This window comes from Salvelinus sp. IW2-2015, linkage group LG15, assembly GCF_002910315.2.
Source record: "Salvelinus sp. IW2-2015 linkage group LG15, ASM291031v2, whole genome shotgun sequence".
In the NCBI taxonomy this organism is placed as follows: Eukaryota; Metazoa; Chordata; class Actinopteri; order Salmoniformes; family Salmonidae; genus Salvelinus; species Salvelinus sp. IW2-2015.
This window is the reverse complement of record NC_036855.1, coordinates 58,354,277-58,377,078: the sequence shown is the minus strand read 5'-3', so window position 1 is coordinate 58,377,078 and position 22,802 is coordinate 58,354,277. Positions and strand designations below refer to the sequence as shown.

Genomic DNA, 22,802 nt, shown 5'->3' with positions numbered 1-22,802 from the left:
TAACATTAATGCAAGACATGTCCCATGCCAGGCCCTGGACCCGGGGGCCTAGCCTCTGACAGAGGCAGATCAGGGGCACTTACCCTGGCAGAGTCTTTCTGTTCATGGAGGGCGCTCTGGGCCTTCAGTGCTGACTCTCTGGCGCAGTATGTTAAAAAGGCACATCCTGCAGAGAGGGCAACACAGATGAGAAAGGAGAGACACACAGGGTTGATTATTACACGACAAATGACTGGAGCACTGCACTGTAGGCTGCTACTGGTATACTGCAAAGTGCAAAAAAAGGGTGATGTAAAATACAACCCCAGTCTTTGAAGAGCTAAGGGGAACGTCCATAACATTGTTCCTAGATCTGTATATTACCACTTGATGAATGATCACGTTCATGATTGTTGAAGAAAGAGCACTAAATGTGCCTGGCAAGCATTTCCTAGCGTCACAATAATTAAAACCCTATGGTGATGAGCCCCRAACACTGACCCCTCACATCTCAGGAGACTCCTCTCAAAGATGTGAACTCCAACAACAATATATGAATGTCCATTAATAACTTCTGCACTAACAAAAATGTGACAGCTTTCATTAAAGGCTGAGTGGTTGTTCTGTTACACACTTGGTCGAGTTGACAGTGGGTGACCCCTTTCCAAAGAGTTTTTGCACCGGGCAGCATAATTTCCCATTACGGCATGTCACACCTGCTGCCAAGACTCCCCATGGGAGAAGAGGGGCGGACACACACACATACACACTCACGCACGCTCGCTCGCACGCTCGCACAAACAAACACACACACAAACACACACACACACACAGGACACACACACAGCACCCATCACCCCTGAAACAGAGCCCTGYTCTCTGGCTCCTCGCCAGAAGAGCTCCCTTTCACTACAACCTTCATCCACCTCCACAACCAGGAAGTTACTCAAGAGGAGAAATCAGCTAAACGACACTGATGAAACAGCATGCCACACAGCAAACCTTGCAGAAATAACGCTTTGAGAGCCTGGAAGGAATTAGCTCCTCATCCTGTGTGACATTAAAGAACTGAGCTGAGGAGATGGGACTGGTCCTCCTAGCAGGCATAACCCACAGCAGGCTAATGAGATAGAACCACTGGGACTGGTCTAGCCGGTGCCCTCCAACTAACCCTTCTATCATCCACCCTATCCTCAGTCAGGTCATCCTCAGTTTGGGGATGGATGTCACAGTTCATGGTTCCAGGATGTTTTTTTTTCATCACATGATTTAACGGTTTGGAAATGTACAACAGATCAATGCAAAACTGGTGAGACTGTGGCATTTTATCAGAGTTTATGTAACACTTTAAATTGATTTGTTTCATCTAGGGAGTGAACCTAGTCATGCAAGACAGGAGACAAGGCCTAAGTAGGGGGAGACTCAGCCTTACATAGTGGCTCACTGTTAATATCAGGCCAGGGCAGCTACATGGCTACTTATGGTAGGTCCCAATAAGTCTCTCTTGGCCAAGGGGAATTGGAAGACTTCATGAAAGACTCAATATCCAATTTATTGCTGGCTCAAGGGAGAACTTGGACCCGGGGGACTATGATAAAGGAGCACAATCTGGATCAGACACGTTCAACTTGGTGTGAACATGAAAAAGGATCACAATTACTGAGTGAGGCTGAGGGTGGGAGACAGCAGATGAGCCAGATGGGAATGCAGGAAGTGGAGGATGTTGCCATGGTTATAGAATGATTCTGAGGCTTGCTTGTTAGCGATGGCTGAAAGCAGTGGTAGGCTGATTCCACTGATGAGAAGGTTAAGTGGAGTGAAAATAATACTTTGGTAATCTTTTTCAAATTTGCTGCTGCACAATCATTTCTGAAAGGAACAAAAGWTCAATGAATTGCATTAAAGCGAAATTAACATTTAAGCCTAGAAAAGTGTATTGGAACAGGAGCTCCTTCTCTTGCATTATCATTTTTTAGGTTTTACCCATGAGCACGTCTGAACCATTTCCATGGATGTATTAACAGCTAACCTGTTTAACAGTATTTAGTAACTTACTCGCTATGGAACACCACGCTTTACGAGCTAAATCAACGACTTCATCTCCTGACAGCAAAGCGCTAGCCACCATGCTAGATGAAGCTATGGCAAAATAATGAGTTCATCACCTGTGAGTTTACTGGAGTACAAACAAAGTTGGATTTTATTCAGGATGACGTTTCCAAGTGCGTTACTGATCTTAAAAGATTTCGAGCTGAGTGCACAAAGCTTGGCGATAGAGTTGACAAATGTAAGGAGATGTCAACTCAGGGCCAAATCAGAATGGACCGGTTTGACTCGCTACCAGGACTTGCAACGTAGAGACAACGTGAGAATAGCCAATATAGAGGAAAAAACTGAGGCTCAGAATGCTTTCKTTCATCTTTCATCAATAGATCACTTCCAGAGTGGTTTCCAGATCTAGCTGGAACCGAAATCGAAGTGATGAGAGCTCATCGCATAAACCGGCACATTGACAACTCAGCCAGATCCCAAACCTTAATTTTACAGGTGCTCTGATTCCCTGACCGAGACCGCATTCTGAAGGCGCTAGGAAGAACCCTCTCACTCTGGCAGTGCGGGAAAACCGATTCACGGCAGAATAGTCTACAGCAACTACACCAATGCAAAGTGTCGTACCTTTTCACAGAATGTAAACTAAAAAAAAAGAAAATAAAAATAGAAAAAAAAGAAACGTCCCTTTTTCAGGACCCTGTCTTTCAAAGATCATTTGTAAAAATCCAAATAACTTCACAGATCTTCATTGTAAATGGTTTAAACACCGTTTCCCATGCTTGTTCAATGAACCATATACAATTAATGAACATGCACCTGTGGAACGGTCGTTAAGACACTAACAGCTTACAGACGGTAGGCAATTAAGGTTACAGTTATGAAACCTTAGGACACTAAAGAGGCCTTTCTACTGACTCTGAAAAACACCAAAAGAAAGATTCTCAGGGTCCCTGCTCATCTGCGTGAACGTGCCTTAGGCATGCTGCAAGGAGGCATGAGGACTGCAGATGTGGCCAGGGCAATAAATTGCAATGTCCGTACTGTGAGATGCCTAAGACAGCGCTACAGGGAGACAGGACAAATAGCTGATTGTCTTCGGAGTGGCAGACCACGTGTAACAACACCTGCACAGGATCGGTACATCCGAACATCACACCTGCGGGACAGGTACAGGATGGCAACAACAATGGCCCGAGTTACACCAGAAACGCACAATCCCTCCATCAGTGCTCAGACTGTCCGCAATAGKCTGAGAGAGGCTGGACTGAGGGCTTGTAGGCCTGTTGTAAGGCARGTCCTCACCAGACATCACCGGCAACAACGTCGCTTATGGGCACAATCCCAGCGTCGCTGGACCAGACAGGACTGGCAAAAAGTGCTCTTCACTGACGAGTCGCAGTTTTGTCTCACCAGGGTGGTCGAATTCGCGTTTATCGTCGAAGGAATGAGCGTTACACCGAGGCCTGTACTCTGGAGCGGGACCGATTTGGAGGTGGAGCGTCCGTCATTCGTCGGGGCAGTGTGTCACAGCATCATCTGACAGAGCTTGTTGTCATTGCAGGTAATCTCAACGCTGTGCGTTACAGGGAAGACATCCTCCTCCCTCATGTGGTACCCTTCCTGCAGGCTCATCCTGACATGACCCTCCAGCATGACAATGCCACCAGCCATACAGCTTGTTCTGTGTGTGATATCCTGCAAGACAGGAATGTCAGTGTTCTGCCATGGCCAGTGAAGAGCCCGGATCTCAATCCCATTCAGCATGTCTGGGACCTGTTGGATCAGAGGGTGAGGGCTAGGGCCATTCCCCCCAGAAATGTCCGGGACTTGCATGTGCCTTGGTGGAAGAGTGGGGTAACATCTCACAGCAAGAACTGGCAAATCTGGTGCAGTCCACGAGGAGGAGATGCACTGCAGTACTTAATGCAGCTGGTGACCACACCAGACACTGACTGTTACTTTTGATTTTGACCCCCCCTTTGTTCAGGGACACATTATTCCATTTCTGTTAGTCACATGTCTGTTGAACTTGTTCAGTTTATGTCTCAGTTGTTGAATCTTGTTATGTTCATACCAATATTTACACATGTTAAGTTTGCTGAAAATAAACGCAGTTGACAGTGAAARGACGTTTCTTTTTTTGATGAGTTTACTTGTCTCGGAAACGCGGATTCCACACATTTCTGCTGTATCCTGCACACTCAAACTCACTCGTGGCGCGGAAAACGTCATGTTCCAGTCCAAAAAAGACGCAGGGGATTTTCTCAATTTGCAGYAAGAGGTTGACGAGGATTAGCAGGTATGGATGTGTCGCAGGATAGTTTATATGATTGCCAGCATTCAGACTTGTTCTCCGGCTGGATTACTAACTAACTGACTAGTATGACTGTTCAGATTGATTTAGATTTTTTCACATACTATATCATACATCAGTACTAGCCTGGACTGAGTTGATTACAGACTGATTATTCCTTGACTGTCAGGAACACAAAAAAGTTGATTTATTTGTAATGTGACCACGACTGACACGGTATGCTCATTCAATAAAAATCCTCGATAGGGTCTGAGGATGGAACTATTGAAAGAGAATGGGTTATAATGTTGTTCAGGTTAACTCAGATAGGTGCTCTATAACCTAATCTTGATACAGTAGGGATGCGATGGGGGAATTTTGTGCAGCCAACTTTCCCAGTGTCAAGTAGACACAAATAGATTTATGCTTTTACTTCAAATTTCATGCACAAGAGTGTTTTTGTCTATATCACGTGACAACACTACAGCTAGCAAGTTGGAATATTAATGGAATAAATGTTCAAAATTAACGAGCAGGTTGCTCAGATTACTTTCGTAGACATAACAGTGATGTTATATTTATTCAACAGTCCCACTTAAAATAATGATATGCCCAAAGATTTGCAAACAGTCATTATTATGTTGTAGCGTCATCCTCTGTAGATTCCAAAACTGTGGCTCCCTTGTTGTTATGAGACGTAGTTTATCAGTGACTGTTCTGGAAAAATATGGTGCTGACGGTAGAATATCATAGTGTACGAAATGAATKAACAAAATTGAGTTACACCCCCAATTTTCAGAACAGCCGCAATTCGTAGGAGCATGGACTCTACAAGGTGTCGTAAGCGTTCCATAGGGATGCTGGGATGCTTGACTCCAATGCTTCCCACAGTTGTRTCAAGTTGGCTGGATGTCCTTTGGGTGGTGTAGCATTCTTGATACACACAGGAAACTGTTGAGCGTGAAAAACCCAGCAGCGTTGCAGTTCTTCTAGTCGGTGCCTGGCACCTACTAACATACGTTCAATTAGCACTTAAATATTTTGTCTTGCCCATTCACCGTCTGAATGGCACACATACACAATCCATGTCTCAATTGTCTCAAGGCTTAAAAATYCTTCTTTAACCTGTCTCCTTCCCTTCATCTACTCTGATTGAAGTGGGGTCATAGCTTTCACCTGTATGTCATGGAAAGAGTAGGTGTTTATAATGTTCTGTACACTCAGAGTATATCAAAACAGTAATCTCAGGTAGGAAAATTGCTCCAACCCAGTATGATCCTACTACAGATATATTACAGATTTTTCTCTGATCATAGGTGCGGATATGAATGTCGTTTTATCACCTTTGGACTGCTCTGGCCACGAATCTCAAACAGCTCCTGCACCTGTGTCAGTGGCATTTAACAACTTGGTCAAGGATTTTAATCTCACTGATATATTCCGATTTTTTCAATCCTACATCTAGACAATTTTGTTTTTACTCTGCTAGACATACAGTACATGGCCAAGAGTATGTGGACACCCCTTCAAATTAGTTGATTTGGCTATTTCAGCCACACCCATTGCTGACAGGCGTGTAAATCGAGCACACAGCCATGCAACCTCCATAGACAAACATTGGCAGTAGAATGACAAGCTCAGTGACTTTCAACGTGGCACCGACATGCCACCTTTCGAACAAGTCAGTTCATTAAATAGCTACCCTGGTCAACTGTAAATGCTGTTAATGTGAAGTGGAAACGTCTAGGAGCAACAACGGCTCAGCCGCGAAGTGGTAGGCAACACAAGCTCACAGAACGTGTCACTCACTATTGAGTTCCAAACTGCCTCTGGAAGCTACGTCAGCACAAGAACTGTACGTTGCGAGCTTCATGAAATGAGTTTCCATGGCCAAGCAGCCTTCATGAGCAATGCCAATTGTTGGCTGGAGGGGTGTAAAGCTCGCTGCCATTGGACTCTGGAGCAGTGGAAACGCCATCTGGCAGTCCGACGGACGAATCTGGGTTTGGCAGATGCCAGGAGAATGCTACCTGCCCGAATGCAYAGTGCCAACTGTAAAGTTTGAAGGAGGAGGAATAACGGTCTGGGGCTGTTTTTCATGGTTCGGGCTAGGCCCCTTAGTTCCAGTGAAGGGAAATCTTAATACTACAGCATACAATGACATGCTAGACAATTCTGTCGTTCCATCTTTGTGGAAACAGTTTGGGGAAGTCCCTTTCCTATTTCAGCATAACAATGCCCCTGTGCACAAAGCGAGATCCATACAGAAATGGTTCGTGGAGATCGGTGTGGAAAAACTTGACTGGCCTGCACAGAGCCTCAAGCCCATCGAACACCTTTGGGATGAATTGGAACGCCGACTGTGAGCCAGGTCTAATTGCCCAACATCAGTGCCCAACCTCACTAATGCTCTTGTGGCTGAATGGAAGCAAGTCCCCGCAGCAATGTTCCAACATCTAGTGGAAAGCCTTCCCAGAAGGGTGGAGGCTGTTATAGCAGCAAAGGGGGGACCAACTCCATCTTAATGCCCAAGATTTTGGAATGGTTAAACTAACGATTCCTGATACCTCTCAGAGCATCACGCTGGCGTTTCAATATAGAATTACTATTTGAAAAGTAACTAGATGTGTATCCAACACAGAATATTGGGTCCGTTGAAGATGCCCATATCCTAAGCAAGTCTATAAAGGGATTTATCAGGAACTTCTCAGTGTCATTTGTGTCTCACCTTAATAAACCCTGAATGAGAACAATAATGAACTAGAAACATCTTTGGCTAAGCTGAAACAAGAACAACCAAACTCTTACTCTGGTGACAGAAAGAAAAGAAGAGATGCAGTTAAAATGCAGTTAGAATGTAATTCTTTGCTCAGACACAGGGCAGAATTCTGAATTCATCCAACCAGACATAACTATTATTATAATGGGGCTAAAACCAAGTCATCTTTTAGCAATGAGACTCAGAAGCAGTGAGAAATGCTCTAATATTACAGCTATTAAAGCACAGAATGGCTTGTTAACTAATCCTTTGGAAATCAATGCAGAGTTTGGATCTTTTTAATCTATGCCAGGAGTATTCAGCTCTTACCCTATGAGGTCCAGAGCCTGCTGTTTTTCTGTTCTACCTGATAATTAATTGCACCCACCTGGTGTCTGAGGTCTAAATCAGTCCCTAATTAGAAGGTAACAATGAAGCAACATAGTGTAACTGGCTTCGAGGTCCAAAGTTGAGTTTGAGGGCTCTATGCTCTATAAATCTGATATTACTTTGAGCGGTGTTGGCACTAAGAGTGGAATTTTTTCAAAACCTAGATATTCCTTACCTTTCCAACGAAGAATCACAATCCCTTGGGGAAGCCATTTCATTGGATGAACTTAAACAGGCACTAACAAATATGAAAAAAGGTACATCCCAGAATTCTACCTTGCCTTTTGGGATACATTAGGCCTATTTTTACATGATTTGATTCTGACTTCTATTGACAAGGGATATTTTCACAATGTTGTAAACTGCAATGATTGCGGTACTTTCGAAGCCCAATAAAGATCACACTCTAATAGGTAACTATAAACCTTTGTCCTTGTTGTGCTCGGAAGTTAAATTGTATGCTAATGTTCTCTCAGCCTGTTTAGAATCCAGTGTGACTACACTAGTGCATCACGATCAGACAGGGTTCATTAAAACTCGACTAGCCTTAGATAATGTGCATCCTTTATTACATGTTGTTCATGCCACTAATGACATTAGATCGCCATGCACCGTTCTCTCCTTGGACGCCGAGAAGGCGTTTGATAGGTCAGAGTGTGATTTTCTATGGTCGGTATTAGAGCGATTTAATTTAGGAACCGAGTTTATCAGCATGATTAAAGTTTTATATGCAAATCCTTCTGCCATGGTGACAACAGGGGGCAATTGCTCTACGCAATTCCCCGTATCCAGAGGCTGTCGCCAAGGATGCCCAATCTCGCCTTTGCTCTTCACCCTTTTCATCGAACTGCTAGCACAGAAAATCAGACAGCACCCCAAAATGTTGAATAATACCTCCCATCGCATATCCTTATATGTGGAAGGCAAACTTCTGTGCACTGATAACGCTGTCTCTTAATTACCACACATAATCTCTACATTTGATTTTAGTGCCCTCTCCGGGTACAAAATTAACGAGACAAAATCAGCTATGATGTCATTAAGTTTACGACTCACTCTGTCAATGGTACCAATGACATCCCATCGGTAAAGAGCTTTAAATATCTGGGTATACTGTATAGATATTTTCCTCAAAACATGGATTTTAATCATTTCCAATAAATATTTGAGTAGTGAGTAGAAGGGTACCTCTCTAAATGTTTACAGCTTCCCAACTCTCTACAAGCTAAAATATTCATAATTAAGATGAATATTCTTCCCCAAATTAACTTTTTCTCTGCAACGATTACACTAGCTCCACCTTAGAAATACTTGGACAATATCTAGTCTTTAGTCTCTAAATTCGTATGGAAAGGAAAGCGACCTCGAATTAAACTCTCCCATATGCATCGTGACAAGGGAGATGGCGGGCTTTCTCTGCCTAATTTTTGTTTTATTAGTGGTATGTACGGGATACGCATGGTACACATCGTCCAACTAAATGCTTACTTGCAGGTTCCTTCTCGACAATGCAACAACAGTAAGAAATAATAAAAGATAAGAAACCAAACATAAAGTAAATGGCTCAGTAGAATAGAAGTTTAAGTTTTGGGCTTTGTGCTACGCACCCTGTCAACATGGTTTGATTGAAATGCTTTAGTCTCCTGGAGACTATAGAAGAGAATTTGGCATTACCACCCAGACTTCAGGATCTTGTCTATTCTGCAGTACCGTTAAAACACGCTAAGTTACGTTTTGGAACCCTAATTTACTTACTCACAACATTGCGCTTAGTAGAAAAGGAATTCTAACACAATACAGAAGTGGCATGCTCAGTCACCAAATTTCCACAATCATTCCCTTCTTTCTGGCGGTATCCCCTTTTCATTCACCCCTATAGGAGGATAGGGGTGTTCATGTTTTGGATTATCTATTTAGAGATGAAGGTTTGTACGCATTTGATGATCTTAGGGCTATATTTCAAATACCTGGTACCTCTTCTTTATTTTATCTATGTTTAAGATCAGTGATGCGGGTGTATGGTGTCCCTTTGGGCTCACCCCCCCCCCACAACATGAACTACATAGAATATTAGATAGACATGGTAACTCAAAGGGTTTGATCCGTATACGGTTATGTTAGTTGCAGCTTACAAATCAGTACCAGTTAAGAATCAATGGATAAGAGAACTATCTACTKTYRATTATSMTATTTGTTGGGATACTGCATGGGAGGACWTAGTGGGTTCATCTAAGAATCCCAATCATGAGYRGATACACTTTAATTTCATACACAGGGTWTAYYGTCCACCTAGAAAATGTAATTTAATGAAAATCATAACCTSTCCTCTGTGTGATCTATGTAACCAAGGTGCCTTGGGCTCACAGGAGGTTGGTGGCACCTTAATTGGGGAGGATGRKCTTGTGGTAATGKCTGGAGYGGAATCAGTGGAATGRTATCAMATAYATCAAACACWTGGTTTGATGCCATTCCATTSGCKCCGTTCCAGCCATTATTATGAGCCGTCCTCCCCTCARCAGCCTCCGCTGCTTGGGCTCCTTTATGCATATGTACTGAGAATGGCAAGGTTGTGGATACATTTTGGAAAGAGGTATCCTCTGTCTYATCTGGCGTACTTGGTATCACTATACCTTGTTCCCCCAAACTGTTATCACTTAATGATAATTCACCACTTATCATGTCATTACAGCAAAGACGTATCATGTTGTCAGGTTTGACAGCAGCTAAAAAGATATTGGCACTAAGATGGCAACCTCCACATTCTTTGGCTATGTCCCATTGGATCTGCCCTGTTCTAGATATCATTTATTTAGAACTATCCACTGCTAGGATCCATGAGGCCAAGCAACAATTGACAGCTGGTTATCTGCASCTGAAACCATCAAACTACTATAGTRTGTATATTTCCCRACAGATTGCCTGTTACTTGTTCATTTTCTGTCTCATGTGCAAAAGTGTACCCCGCTGATTTTATCACAATTGCTTGATTTTGTTTTTAATTTCATGGCGATCAGGTTGGGTGGGTTGGGGTGGTCACCAGGAGGGGTTGGATGGTGGGTTGATGCAACTTGAGTGGCCGATATATGTGTGTATAGGCTATGTGGTCTATTCTACTGTAATTATATTTACCTACTGCATAACCATTCCTGCTGCTTTTTGTTATTGTCTGTGTTCCTTAAAAAAATGTCTAAAATGTTGATCACAAAAAAGGAATTGGAGCCAATAAATGAAAAATACTGATTTTGTAATAAAAAAATAGGCTTTTATTTCTAATGTTTCTACTGTTAACTTGCACATGTTAATTACAGCACAAAAACATTGCTGTCCTTCAGGCATTTTTTAATTACAGTAAATTGTGTTTACTTGCATCAAGTATTTTTAATTGACAAAACAACAAAACAAATTGCAATTCATTCATTAACATTGGTGTCATGTTCAATGAAAATTGCTATTCTTGGATTGCTTCTTTCTTAGAAGTCTGATGCAGCAATGTTCTTCTGAAAACTATTACAAACTCATTTCCTAAAAGATAAACCTGCCTGCCTCAGCATAAGTGCTTAAATTCTCTAAATTAAAATTGTCAACTGAACCCAGCAACTGTGGGGTGTCTGTCTTTTGTAGGCAGTGAGACGGTGAAGAGCAGAGACAGCAACTACATCACTGCACACGGCCATATTTAGTCCAGGGTAACAAAGACCTTCAGCTCGAAACGTTGCACAATAGAACTGTGGCAGCATTCAACAGTGTGTGGGTATCTATCTATTTTCATGCAGTAAAACAGGGCCCTGTTTCCCTCACACACTCTCTATCTAATGATCAGAGAGGTCATCTGTGGACTGGCCTACACCTGTCATTCAACTGAGTACCTGCCAATCACTGTCACCCACCTGCTCCGTCACTGTGTGATTCATGTAAAGGTAGAACCAGCTGCCTGACCATGAGACTGCACATCTCACAGCAGTGCACTACACTCTAAACTAATGGCCACGTCTTAGAGCAGAGACATGTTCCTGAAAGAGCAGTGGATTACAGACACAGTTATTAAAAGACTGTTAGGATGGTTTGCTGTTCTAGCTCTTTGATTCACATTTGTAATGATGAGGCTTTTGGCAAGTTGAAAGATTGTTTCAGAGTTATAGTCCTTCTCTCYCTCTTGCTTTGACATTTAAAWGCTTTTGTGGATTTTAAAGTRAAATTKTSAAAGGCATTTRTAGCCAATTATACACTCRGCCTGCCTGTTGGGGAGSGGAGAACGAATGASAAACCTAAATTACTCTTAGCATCTCATCTCCTTAGATGCGTGTGGTGGGGCTCCACAGAGTGCCATCCACCTCTCTGAGCTGCTGGAGAAGGAAGGAGAGAGTGATAGATAACGCTACTCAAGCAGAAGATTTGCCCCCCACCAATATCCAGCATGTCCGAACAATGGATGTGTTCCCAGACTGACACTAACCATTATGATAATGTGGGGCTCATAGGGAATGATTGATGCTAAGGCAGGTCAAGTAGCTCGACCTGGACAATGGCACTGCCACTCAAATACACTATCTGTTCCCATACAATAGTGTTCAAACACTGCATAGACTACACTGTCCAGTCCCATAGACTACACTGTCCCAGTCCCATAGAACTACACTGTACAGTCCCCATAAACTACCACTGTACGTCCCCATAACTACACTGTCCAGTCCCATAGACTACACTGTCCAGTCCCATAACTACACTGTCCAGTACCCTACAACTGTCAGTCCCATAAACTACACTTGTACAGTCCCCATAAACTACACTGTCCAGTCCCCATAGACTACACTGTCCAGTCCCCATAAACTAACACTGTCCAGTCCCATAGACTACAACTGTCCAGTCCCCATAGACTACACTGTCCAGTTTCCCCATAGACTACCTGTCCAGTCCCCAGCATAGAGACTACACTGTCCAGTCCCCATAGACTACACTGTCCAGTCCCCATAGACTACACTGTCCAGTCCCCATAGGATACAACTGTCGCAGTCCCCATAGACTACACTGTCCAGTCCCCATAGACTACACTGTCCAGTCCCCATAGACTACACTGTCCAGTCCCTACTCCCTATAGCATCCACAGGATTCACCCCATGACCAAAACACCAAATCACCATCAAATCCCCTTAACAAATCACAGTGTCGACCAGAAGTGGGAGATATAAGCTATTGTAACAAAAATGAATCAACAGAAAAAGAAAAAAAATGAAAAACATGCTAAAAATGTGCTGATATTTTCACCCCATTAACATTTGGGAAATGCATTACCACATAAATGGAACTTGAGGAATTCAAAAGAAATTCACATTAGGCACTAGAGAAATTCAAAAAGCCCAGAGTCAGTATTCATGACACACAGAACTGTTCAGTGTTGATGACACCAGCAATCCACATGCATAAATCATGAGTAACAGCATTACACCCCCCGCAAATCATGAGTAACAACATTATACCCCCATAAATCATGAGTAACAGCATACACCCCCCCCCCCCAAATCATGAGTAACAACATTAAACCCCCCTGATCATGAGTTAACACCAGACATTATAATACCCCCCTGAATCATGATTAACAACATTATACCCCCCTGAATCATGATTAACAACATTATACCCCCCTGAATCATGATTAACAACATTATACCCCCACAAATCATAATATTTTCATGAATCCAAAATGATGGTGCAACCCTGTGTTATATCACTCTGGGTATGAATGGTGTAGCAGAAGATGATCCATTAGTTGTATAATTAATTAATCATTAAGTCTAGGCGGTGATGACACACTCCTTAACCACCTGAGGCATTTCAATGACGTGTCTCTTGGTCTGAGGGAGGGGGTGTCACGTTGCTGAAACAAAATGTCCTGAAGGCCTCCGCATGGCCAATGTTGGTAGACTTCTACAACGGTATAGGCCTGCTAAAATAGCTACTATGCTTGTTAAGTCTAGGTTATGTGACAGGGTTATGGTTCAATATAGCCTGTGGCCTATTTTAATACAACACACATTTAGTTGAATATGACAGAGACATAAGAATAGGATACTTGTTTGTTCATATGTTAATAGGTCGTTATCAATCAAATGTTCCAATAAGGTGCAGAGCGTTCTATTTGCCTGCTGGGGGCAAGGAGACCCGCAGCTCCACTAAAACTATTGACAACTGCGTGCCGTTTTCAAGGGATTGTTAAATAAATGTGAACTGTGAGCATTTTTTGTGAGCATAGTCAGAACTACACATATCCGATAATTCCATGCAACACAATTGTGCACATTTAGCTCTATCATCAGAGTTATACAGCATGCTTTTCGTGGTACTGTTAGCTGATAATGTTTACTTTGCAAACTACCGGTAGAAACTTTGTACAGTTGGCTAAACATAGTGTTAAGTAGACCTAAGGTACTTTTTCTCCAACCAATGTAGACCTACCCAGTGAAGTTAGCTAGCATCCCACTTTCAACATTGTTTTTAAGCCTATTTAATCACAATTGCTGCTGACAGACATGATAGGCTACATTGATTGATGGACCATGTCAAATTGGCTAGCTAGCTAATAACAGATCACATCAATATGGCTAGTTAACAAGCTAACTTTCAAAGGATAAACCATATGGCTGTATATCCAAATATTGTTTGATTTGATTGCCATCTATAGTGGTGGTGACAGTAGTCTGACTGACAACTTTACCAGGATGAGGACTTGCCGATGTCAAGCTCTTTCTAAAAGTCTAATCTCTGATGACACAATGTTTGTTTGCTAGCTAGCTAGTTACATGCCAAATGGATAGTCTACCCTCGTGTATCTGAAATTACATGATCAATTGATGTTTACTGAGCATGAAAAGCATGCAGTTGCTTGCTATATAACTCTGATGATAGAGCTAAATGTGGAATAATCTGAAATGTGTTGTTCTGACTATGCTCTTCAAGAGGTGATGATATTAAAACCAAATAGTTATAATATTTATTTAACAGTACCTTGAAAACAGCACGTCAATGGTATTAGCAGAGCTGGTGGTCTCCTTGCCCCCTAGCTGTCAAATCAAACTCTCTGCACCGTCCTGTGACGTCTTATTGATAACAACCGTGCCTTGCAAAAGTATTCATCCCCCTTGGCGTTTTTCCTATTTTGTTGCATTACAACCTATAATTTAAATAGATTTTTATTTGGATTTCATGTAATAGACATACACAAAATAGTCCAAATTGGTGAAGTGAAATGTAAAAAATAACTTGTTAAAAAAAATTCAAAAAAATAAAACATGGAAAAGTGTACTCACCCCCTTTGCTATGAAGCCCCTAAATAAGATCTGGTGCAACCAATTACCTTCAGAAGTCACATAATTAGTTAAATAAAGTCCACCTGTGTGCAATCTAAGTGTCACATGATCTGTCACATGATCTCAGTATATATACACCTGTTCTGAAAGGCCCCAGAGTCTGCAACACAACTAAGCAAGGGTCACTACCAAGCAAGCGGCACCATGAAGACAAAGAAGCTCTCTCAGGGACAAAGTCATTGAGAAGTACAGATCAGATTTCAGTTATAAAAAAATATCTGAAACTTTGAACATCCCACAGAGCACCATTAAATCCATTATTTAAAAAATGAAAGAATATGGCACCACAACAAACCTGCCAGGAGAGGGCCGCCCACCAAAACTCACGGACCAGGCAAGGAGGGCATTAATCAGAGAGGCAACAAAGAGACCAAAGATAACCCTGAAGGAGCTGCAATGCTTCACAGCGGAGATTGGAGTATCTGTCCATAGAACCACTTTAAGCTGTACACTCCACAGAGCTGGGCTTTATGGAAGAGTGGCCAGGAAAAAGCCATTGCTTAAAGAAAAAAATAAGTAAACACATTTGCTGTTCACCAAAAGACATGTGGGAGAGTCCCCAAACATATGGAAGAAGGTACTCTGGTCAGATGAGACTAAAATTGAGCTTTTTGGCCATCTAGGAAAACGCTATGTCTGGCGCAAACCCAACACCTCTCATCACCCCGAGAACACCATCCCCCCAGTGAAGCATGGTGGTGGCAGCATCATGCTGTGGGGATGTTTTTCATTGGCAGGGACTGGGAAACTCGTCAGAATTGAAGGAATGATGGTGCTAAATACAGAGAAATTATTGAGGGAAACCTGTTTCAGTCTCCCAGAGATTTGAGACTGGGACAGAGGTTCACCTTCTAGCAGGACAATGACCCTAACATTACTGCTAAAGCAACACTCAAGTGGTTAAAGGGGAAACATTTAAATGTCTTGGAATGGACTAGTCAAAGCCCAGACCTCAATCCAATTGAGAATCTGTGGTATGACTTAAAGATTGCTGTCAGACAGCATAGGCAGTAGCTCTATAGAGATGAGATGACTTTGAATTAAATAATAAAGTATTTAAATAAAACAAACGTAATATAGATAACAGCTGAAATATTTCATTAAAGTAAAATGAATAAACGATGGTTAATAAGTTATAAGCGGAAATGGGACTTTAATTAATTGCTGTATTGTGTGTTGTTACAGCATTTAACCCACATAATGTATATTGCATTTAATGTTTAAAAAAATAATCTCAACTGAAATCGAAAACCATGATTATTGTTTAATAAACTAACCAAAACCGAACCGACCTCAAAAAGCACTAATCAATCAGCACTAATATTTTTCCACCAACTTTGTTGGCTCCATCATAGGCAGCTCTCAGTGAAAGACGAAGTACAGCCGACAGATGTGCCTAAATATACACTGAGTGTACAAAACATTAGGAACACCTTCCAAATGTTGAGTTGCATCCCCTTTTCCACTCAGAACAGCCTCAATTCTTCGGGGCATGGACTCTACAAGGTGTCAAAAATGTTCCACAGGGATGCTGGCCCATGTTGACTCCAACGCTTCCCACAGTTTTGTCAAGTTGGCTGGATGTCCTTTGGGTGGTGGACTATTCTTGATACACACGGGAAACTGTTGAGCATGAAAAACACAGCAGCGTTGTAGTTCTTGACACACTCAAACCTGTGCGCCTGGCACCTACTACCGTACCCCGTGCAAAGGCACTGTCTTACCCATTCACCCTCTGAATGGCACACATGCACGATCCATGTCTCAATTGTCTAAAGGCTAAAAATCATTCTTTAACATGTCTCCTCCCCTTCATCTACACTGATTGAAGAGGATTTAATAAGTGACATCAATAAGGGATCATAGCTTTCCCCTGGTCAGTCTATGTCATAGAAAGAGCATGTTTTGAATAGTCAGTGTATTTGCATGATTTTAGTGTAGGCTACTGTAAGCTATTACAACTAACTAACCTGCTGACCAAAATAAATGTACACATACATATTATTCAATCATTGCATCCACACTGCTTGCGCATGTCAACGAGCGTATGCGTAGCCAGGCGCTAAAATAGAACTTGGTTCTATTTGCAAGTCCCGCATATACCCACGTGGGTGATTGAACGATGAACTGAGGTCCACACTCCAGTCCAGTTGGTGGTGGTAATGCATCTTAAAGTTGGTTGCCAACCGCCATATAAAGTCCAAAGAAGAAGAAGAAGCCTGAAGGAGGAGAGATTACTAGAAACAAACTCTGTTTACCCTTTTATCTGTGGATTTATTGTCAGAGTAGAGGACCTTGTGCATTTCAGGTAAACTAACAACCCAATGTTTATATCCCAGAACTAACTAAATTGCAATGAATGTTTAATGCTTTTCCACCAAGCCCCAAATTAATATAGTTGGTTCAGAGTTCGTTTGATATTTCAACCAGCGTGTCCTGATCGCATCTGGTGTGGGTGGACAAAATCAACAGGCACTGGTGCGCCCGGTGTATAAATTAGGATTTTAAACATTTCAAAACGCCCTGCTATGAGCCCGAAGACCAATCACAATTGGAATACGAAACAAAACATAATGTGATTGGTTAAATCGGTTGCAGAAATTTTACCAATTGTTTTTAGACATAGACTGACCAATAGACTAGACTAAGATTATGGACGATTAAATTATTGTAAACGCAAATCCCAAATTTATTTCAAAAGTCTTACAATTAAATMGTTTTTTATTTCAAGGATGTACTATTCTATTTGAAGTCCGGCTTTTTTTTGTATAGAATTTTTCCCAAAATACGGAATCAACCATTGCTTAGGAATTGTGCATGCCTATTTTAAAGTAAAAACAAACTCACATGCCAGTTGTGAGTCTATAGAAATATATTTTACTTTCTGTTGGGAACATTTACAGCTTTTGACATATATCACTAGTGAGAAGACCATACGAGGGGAAAAACTCATCCATAAAATGCATTTATGAAATCTTATTAGACAGCACGGATGTAGCCAACTCCCGCGCACTCCCAATGTGACTTTGAGTCGGTGGGTAGTAATACATAATATGTCCTACATTATAGGCTACTAGTACACCGGAGTGGCCTCGGCAGACAGTTTGGCTTGTGAACAGGATTATCTTTCTTTAAGCAAACAGCCCTAGAGCTTTGACATTCATGGTGTTCGAGGACAGGCAGGCGTAAACAACACACGCATCGAGAATATTGCTTTAATCGATCATCATATTCGAAAGAGAAACGTGCGCGGGATGTATAGGTCTAGCAGCAGTGATTGATAACTCACGGAAAAGGTGGCGCGCAGAGACCTTCAGGTCACAGCGTACAGCGAGAGCCGGGAGCAGGACACTGCTGGGCGGCCGCTCATTTCTGTGTCACGATTCCCTCTCTGTCTCTCGGTGGCTTGTAGGCTCTTTGGCAATATGACCTATTAATGTAAACTAGTAGCTTTAATTATATACTGCACTGTATGATTTAGCTGGCACGGGTCCCACGACGAACCCAGCGCTGTACCTGTATCGCAGTGATTAGTGGAAGCGCGCTCTTCTGGAGAAGAGATTAGGGAAAGCATTAGAAGAGACACTTTTATTATAGCTTTACACACATATTTAAATGTCATCCCGCATGAGGAAATGAAACACATTATATAACTGTAGGCTATATTAGGCCTGCTTTAAAAAATAATACACATAGTATTTAAAATGAAATAATAATAATAACAATACTACTACTACTACTAATAATAATAATAATAATACATATCCTTTAAGTAACTTTTTAGTATTTGCTTTCGGTAGGTCTATAACACTAACATTCAAATAGACTACAACCTCGATTCTAAGACATAGCCTAAACATCACAGGACATTGGGATGTTCTGTTGATATAGCCTACCGATAGACCATATTTTCAAACAATGGCAGCGAAGTGTAAGGGGTAGTAATATTAGTTAAGAAGTGAAGCATAAGGACACCATTTGGATAATCAATCACATTTAGTCTGTATTCAACGCTATGAAATAATTAGAACATGACATGAGAGCATCGCCCCTGATCAGTGTGGACAAGGAGGTGACGCGGACGGTGAAAAAGCACGAGAGAAAGATCCCATGCTGTTCCCATGCCTCTGCTATGCCACATTGGTTGCTTTGTATTTCCTGGGCCCCGCCCCCTACTAGCCTACACTACAATACATGGCAGTGATCTAAACAGTTATTTTGGTCTCTTAATTACGTCTAAAATGTATACATTAGCCTTCTCAAAATGCCACATCAGCATCGTCACACAGCCCTAATAACTAACATCTCATGACCAGTGGTGATTTCCGTCCTCCTTCTTCCGGAGCATCTTTTAGCCTATCTGTCTATGACGATCTAACTATCAGACACCGTGAAGCAAACAGACATTTCTTGTCCCACCCCTTAACTTGGAGCCCAGCACATGAGCGTCAATGTAAACATACACAGACATAGGCTACAAAGCAGTAGTATCCTAGCGGATGTGGGGTTGACACTTTGACAATTGACCCGCGCGCACTCATTCGCACACGTGTGTGTGTGTGTGTGTGTGTGTATAAAGCAACAACGTACTACCTTGCAGGAAACTCCCACATGCCACAAACATCTACAATAATTACACTTTTTTATGCTCTCCTCAGAGCCTCGAATACTTAAAAAAATATATATACTGTTTTTGAAAAGGGTGTTGCTGCGTGCATACAGAAGCAATGAAACGATACCAGAACCGACCTTTATGCATTCCCGTAAACCTGTCTTTCAGCACAGTGAGTTCGTATATCTTTCCGAATTCCTCAAAAAGGGGCTTCAGATCTTTCTCCTCCAGGTTTCTGGGAATCTGTCCGATAAACAGCTTGATGGCGTCGTGGTCCTTCATTGGAATGGTGTTCTGACCGATTGTGAGCCCGTTCATCCTGCCGGCGCTGTTCGTGGTGCTGAATCCATTCTCTTGCTGCACTCCGTTTGCAGTGACTGTAGCCATCTTTCCTAAATGGGCCGGCGGCTGGTCTCTCTCTCGCTCTCTCTCTCCCTTTCTCCCTTTCCCTCTCTCTCAAGTCAACTGCAAACTCCCCCTACTTTATTTTTTATCTTCTTTCTCTCTCCCTGTCCCTCTCCCTTTTTACACAGTTTCTCTCTTCTTCTTACTCCTTTCTCTCAATCTATCCTATTGCTTTGATTTCGCTTTATTTATGTTTGATGTATTTTCATTCCTCTTCCCGTTCTCATTCTGTTTCTTTCTCCCTGTGTCAGCTGCCACTCTGCCTAGTGACGTCAGCTCGTAGGCTTCTGACTAGACCCTTAGCTAATTTGCATAATAAGCCTGGTTTAGCCAATTGGAGGGCAGAACGACCGAGAGCCCACAGGGTGTAGTGAGAATCCAAACATTTGTGTAAAGGGAAAGCTCGAGACTTTTAAGAGGAACAAAGACAGGAAACTTGCTGCTGTAGGCTACGTATTATATTGAATTCTGTAGATAATCATTCTTACAGGTAGCTTTGTTCTGGCTCATAGGAAATACACATTTATATATGTGTAGGCTATTGTCTGCTGTGTTTTGATGTCGCGCGTTCAAAGAAAATCTAGTATCTACATTCCTAACATGTTGCTGTCCATGGTGCTGAATTGGCGCTACCGTTCAGTTTCAACAGCCTTTGGACTGATCTACGGCTTCTTTTCACCGCTTCCGAATCAACGGGGCTTTGTTTATACATATCCAAAATCCACATAACTTTGTGAAAATGTATATGCTGTCCTATTAAAGTACAACTAATGTAGTTTTGCTTTAGGACATCATGGTTTATGAAAGGCTCAACGGTTTGGTCGTAATTAGGTCAGAGATCCTAAGTGGGGGTGATGTGTGCTATTACGGCAGGGATGAGATTATTGATTGGATGCTGAATGACTCCACTACTGTAAGGCTATTTTTAGAGGCAGGCAACAGGTTATGCAGAGACTAACCTTTTGTCAGTCAGTGGTGGCAAATATTCTAGAGAAGGATGTCACTATCTAGAAGGAATATATGACTAACTAGTGGTTAACATTCAGACATTCTCGTGACATCTTATGTGTAGTTATATAGTTATATGTATATGATTTTTTTTTTTATATATATATATATACAGTGGGGAGAACAAGTATTTGATACACTGCCGATTTTGCAGGTTTTCCTACTTACAACGCATGTAGAGGTCTGTCATTTTTATCATAGGTACACTTCAACTGTGAGATACGGAATCTAAAACAAAAATCCAGAAAATCACATTGTATGATTTCTAAGTAATTAATTTGCATTTTATTGCATGACATGACAAATACAGTATTGATCACCTACCAACCAGTAAAATTCCAGCTCTCACAGACCTTTAGTTTTTCTTTAAGAAGCCTCTGTTCTCCATCATTACCTTATTAACTGCACCTGTTTGAACTCGTTACCTGTATAAAACGACACTGTCCACACACTCAATCAAACAGACTCCAACCTCCGCAATGAAGACCAGAGAGCTGTGTAAGGACATCAGGATAAAATTGTAAGACTGCACAAGGCTGGATGGCTACAGGACAAAGCAGCAGCTTGGTGAGAGCAACAACTGTTGGCGCAATTATTAAAAATGGAAGAAGTTCAAAGATGACGTCAATCACCCTCGGTCTGGGGCTCCATGCAAGATCTCACCTCGTGGCATCAATGATCCGAGGAAGGTGAGGATCAGCCCAGAACTACACGGCAGGACCTGGTCAATGACCTGAGAAGCTGGGACCACAGTCTAAAGAAAACCATTAGTAACACACACGCCGTCATGGATTAAAATCCTGCAGCGCACGCAAGTCCCGCCTACAAAAGCAGCAGCAGCCATGTCAGGCCCTCTGAAGTTTGCCAATGACCATCTGGATGATCCAGAGGAGAATGGGAGAAGTCATGTGGTCTGATGAGACAAAAATAGAGCTTTTTGTCTAAAACTCACTCGCCGTGGTTTGAGGAAGAAGAAGGATGAGTACAACCCCAAGAACACCATCTCAACCGTGAAGCATGAGTGGAAACATCATTCTTTGGGATGCTTTCTGCAAAGGGACAGGACGACTGCACCTATTGAGGGAGGATGGATGGGCCATGTATCGCGAGTCTTGCCAACAACCTCCTTCCCCAGTAAGAGCATTGAGGGTCGTGGCTGGGTCTTCCAGCATACAACGACCGGAAACACACACGGGCAACTAAGGAGTGGCTCCGTAAGAAGCATCTGAATCTGAGTGCCTAGCCATCTCCAGACCTGAACCCAATAGAAATCTTTGGAGGAGCTGAAAAGTCCGTATTGCCCAGCGACACCCGAACCTGAAGGTCTGGAAAGTCTGTATGGAGGAGTGGAAATCCTGCTGCAGTGTGTGCAAACCTGGTCAAGAACTACAGAAACGTATGATCTCTGTAATGCAAACAAGGTTTATTACCAAATATTAAGTTCTGCTTTTCTGATGTATCCAAATACTTTGTCATGCAATAAAATGCAAATAATTACTTAAAATCATACAATGTGATTTTCTGGATTTTTTTTTAATTCCGTCTCTCACAGTTGAAGTGTACCATGATAAAAACTACAGACCTCTACATGCTTTGTAAGAGGAAAACCTGCAAAATCGGCAGTGTATCAAATACTTGTTCTCCCACTGTATATGTTGTCAAGTCATATTAATACATATCCCAAGCATTCCTCTATGTTGAATGAAATCAAAATAGATCTTGCAATTGTTTCATATTTGTCTTTGTTTGAGAAGGTTTCCTCTCCTATATCAGGAGTGTGGTTGTTGTTTGGGGAGAGGAGGGTTATTTAAAAGGCACTCTAGAACATCTGGCATTGCATTCTTTGGTTAGCTTTAATATATTTATTTTCTAGTTAATCACAATCTTTGTAGATCGTTTTTTAAAAAAGATCCAGAGAGTTACATGCTGATGGGTATAAACCAC

General features: G+C 42.0%; 1 protein-coding gene across 1 annotated transcript in view; it reads right to left on the bottom strand.

Annotated features, from left to right (window-relative positions):
• The window catches only part of LOC111975075 (CUGBP Elav-like family member 3-B), a 213,915-nt gene extending 193,818 nt beyond the window's left edge, over positions 1–20,097 (bottom strand). The window contains exon 1 of the mRNA XM_070447384.1: positions 19,583–20,097. Within this exon, the coding sequence (XP_070303485.1) occupies positions 19,583–19,832 (250 nt within the window). The 5' untranslated portion in view covers positions 19,833–20,097. The remainder of the gene's footprint in view (positions 1–19,582) is intronic.
• Positions 20,098–22,802: the final 2,705 nt, after the last annotated feature.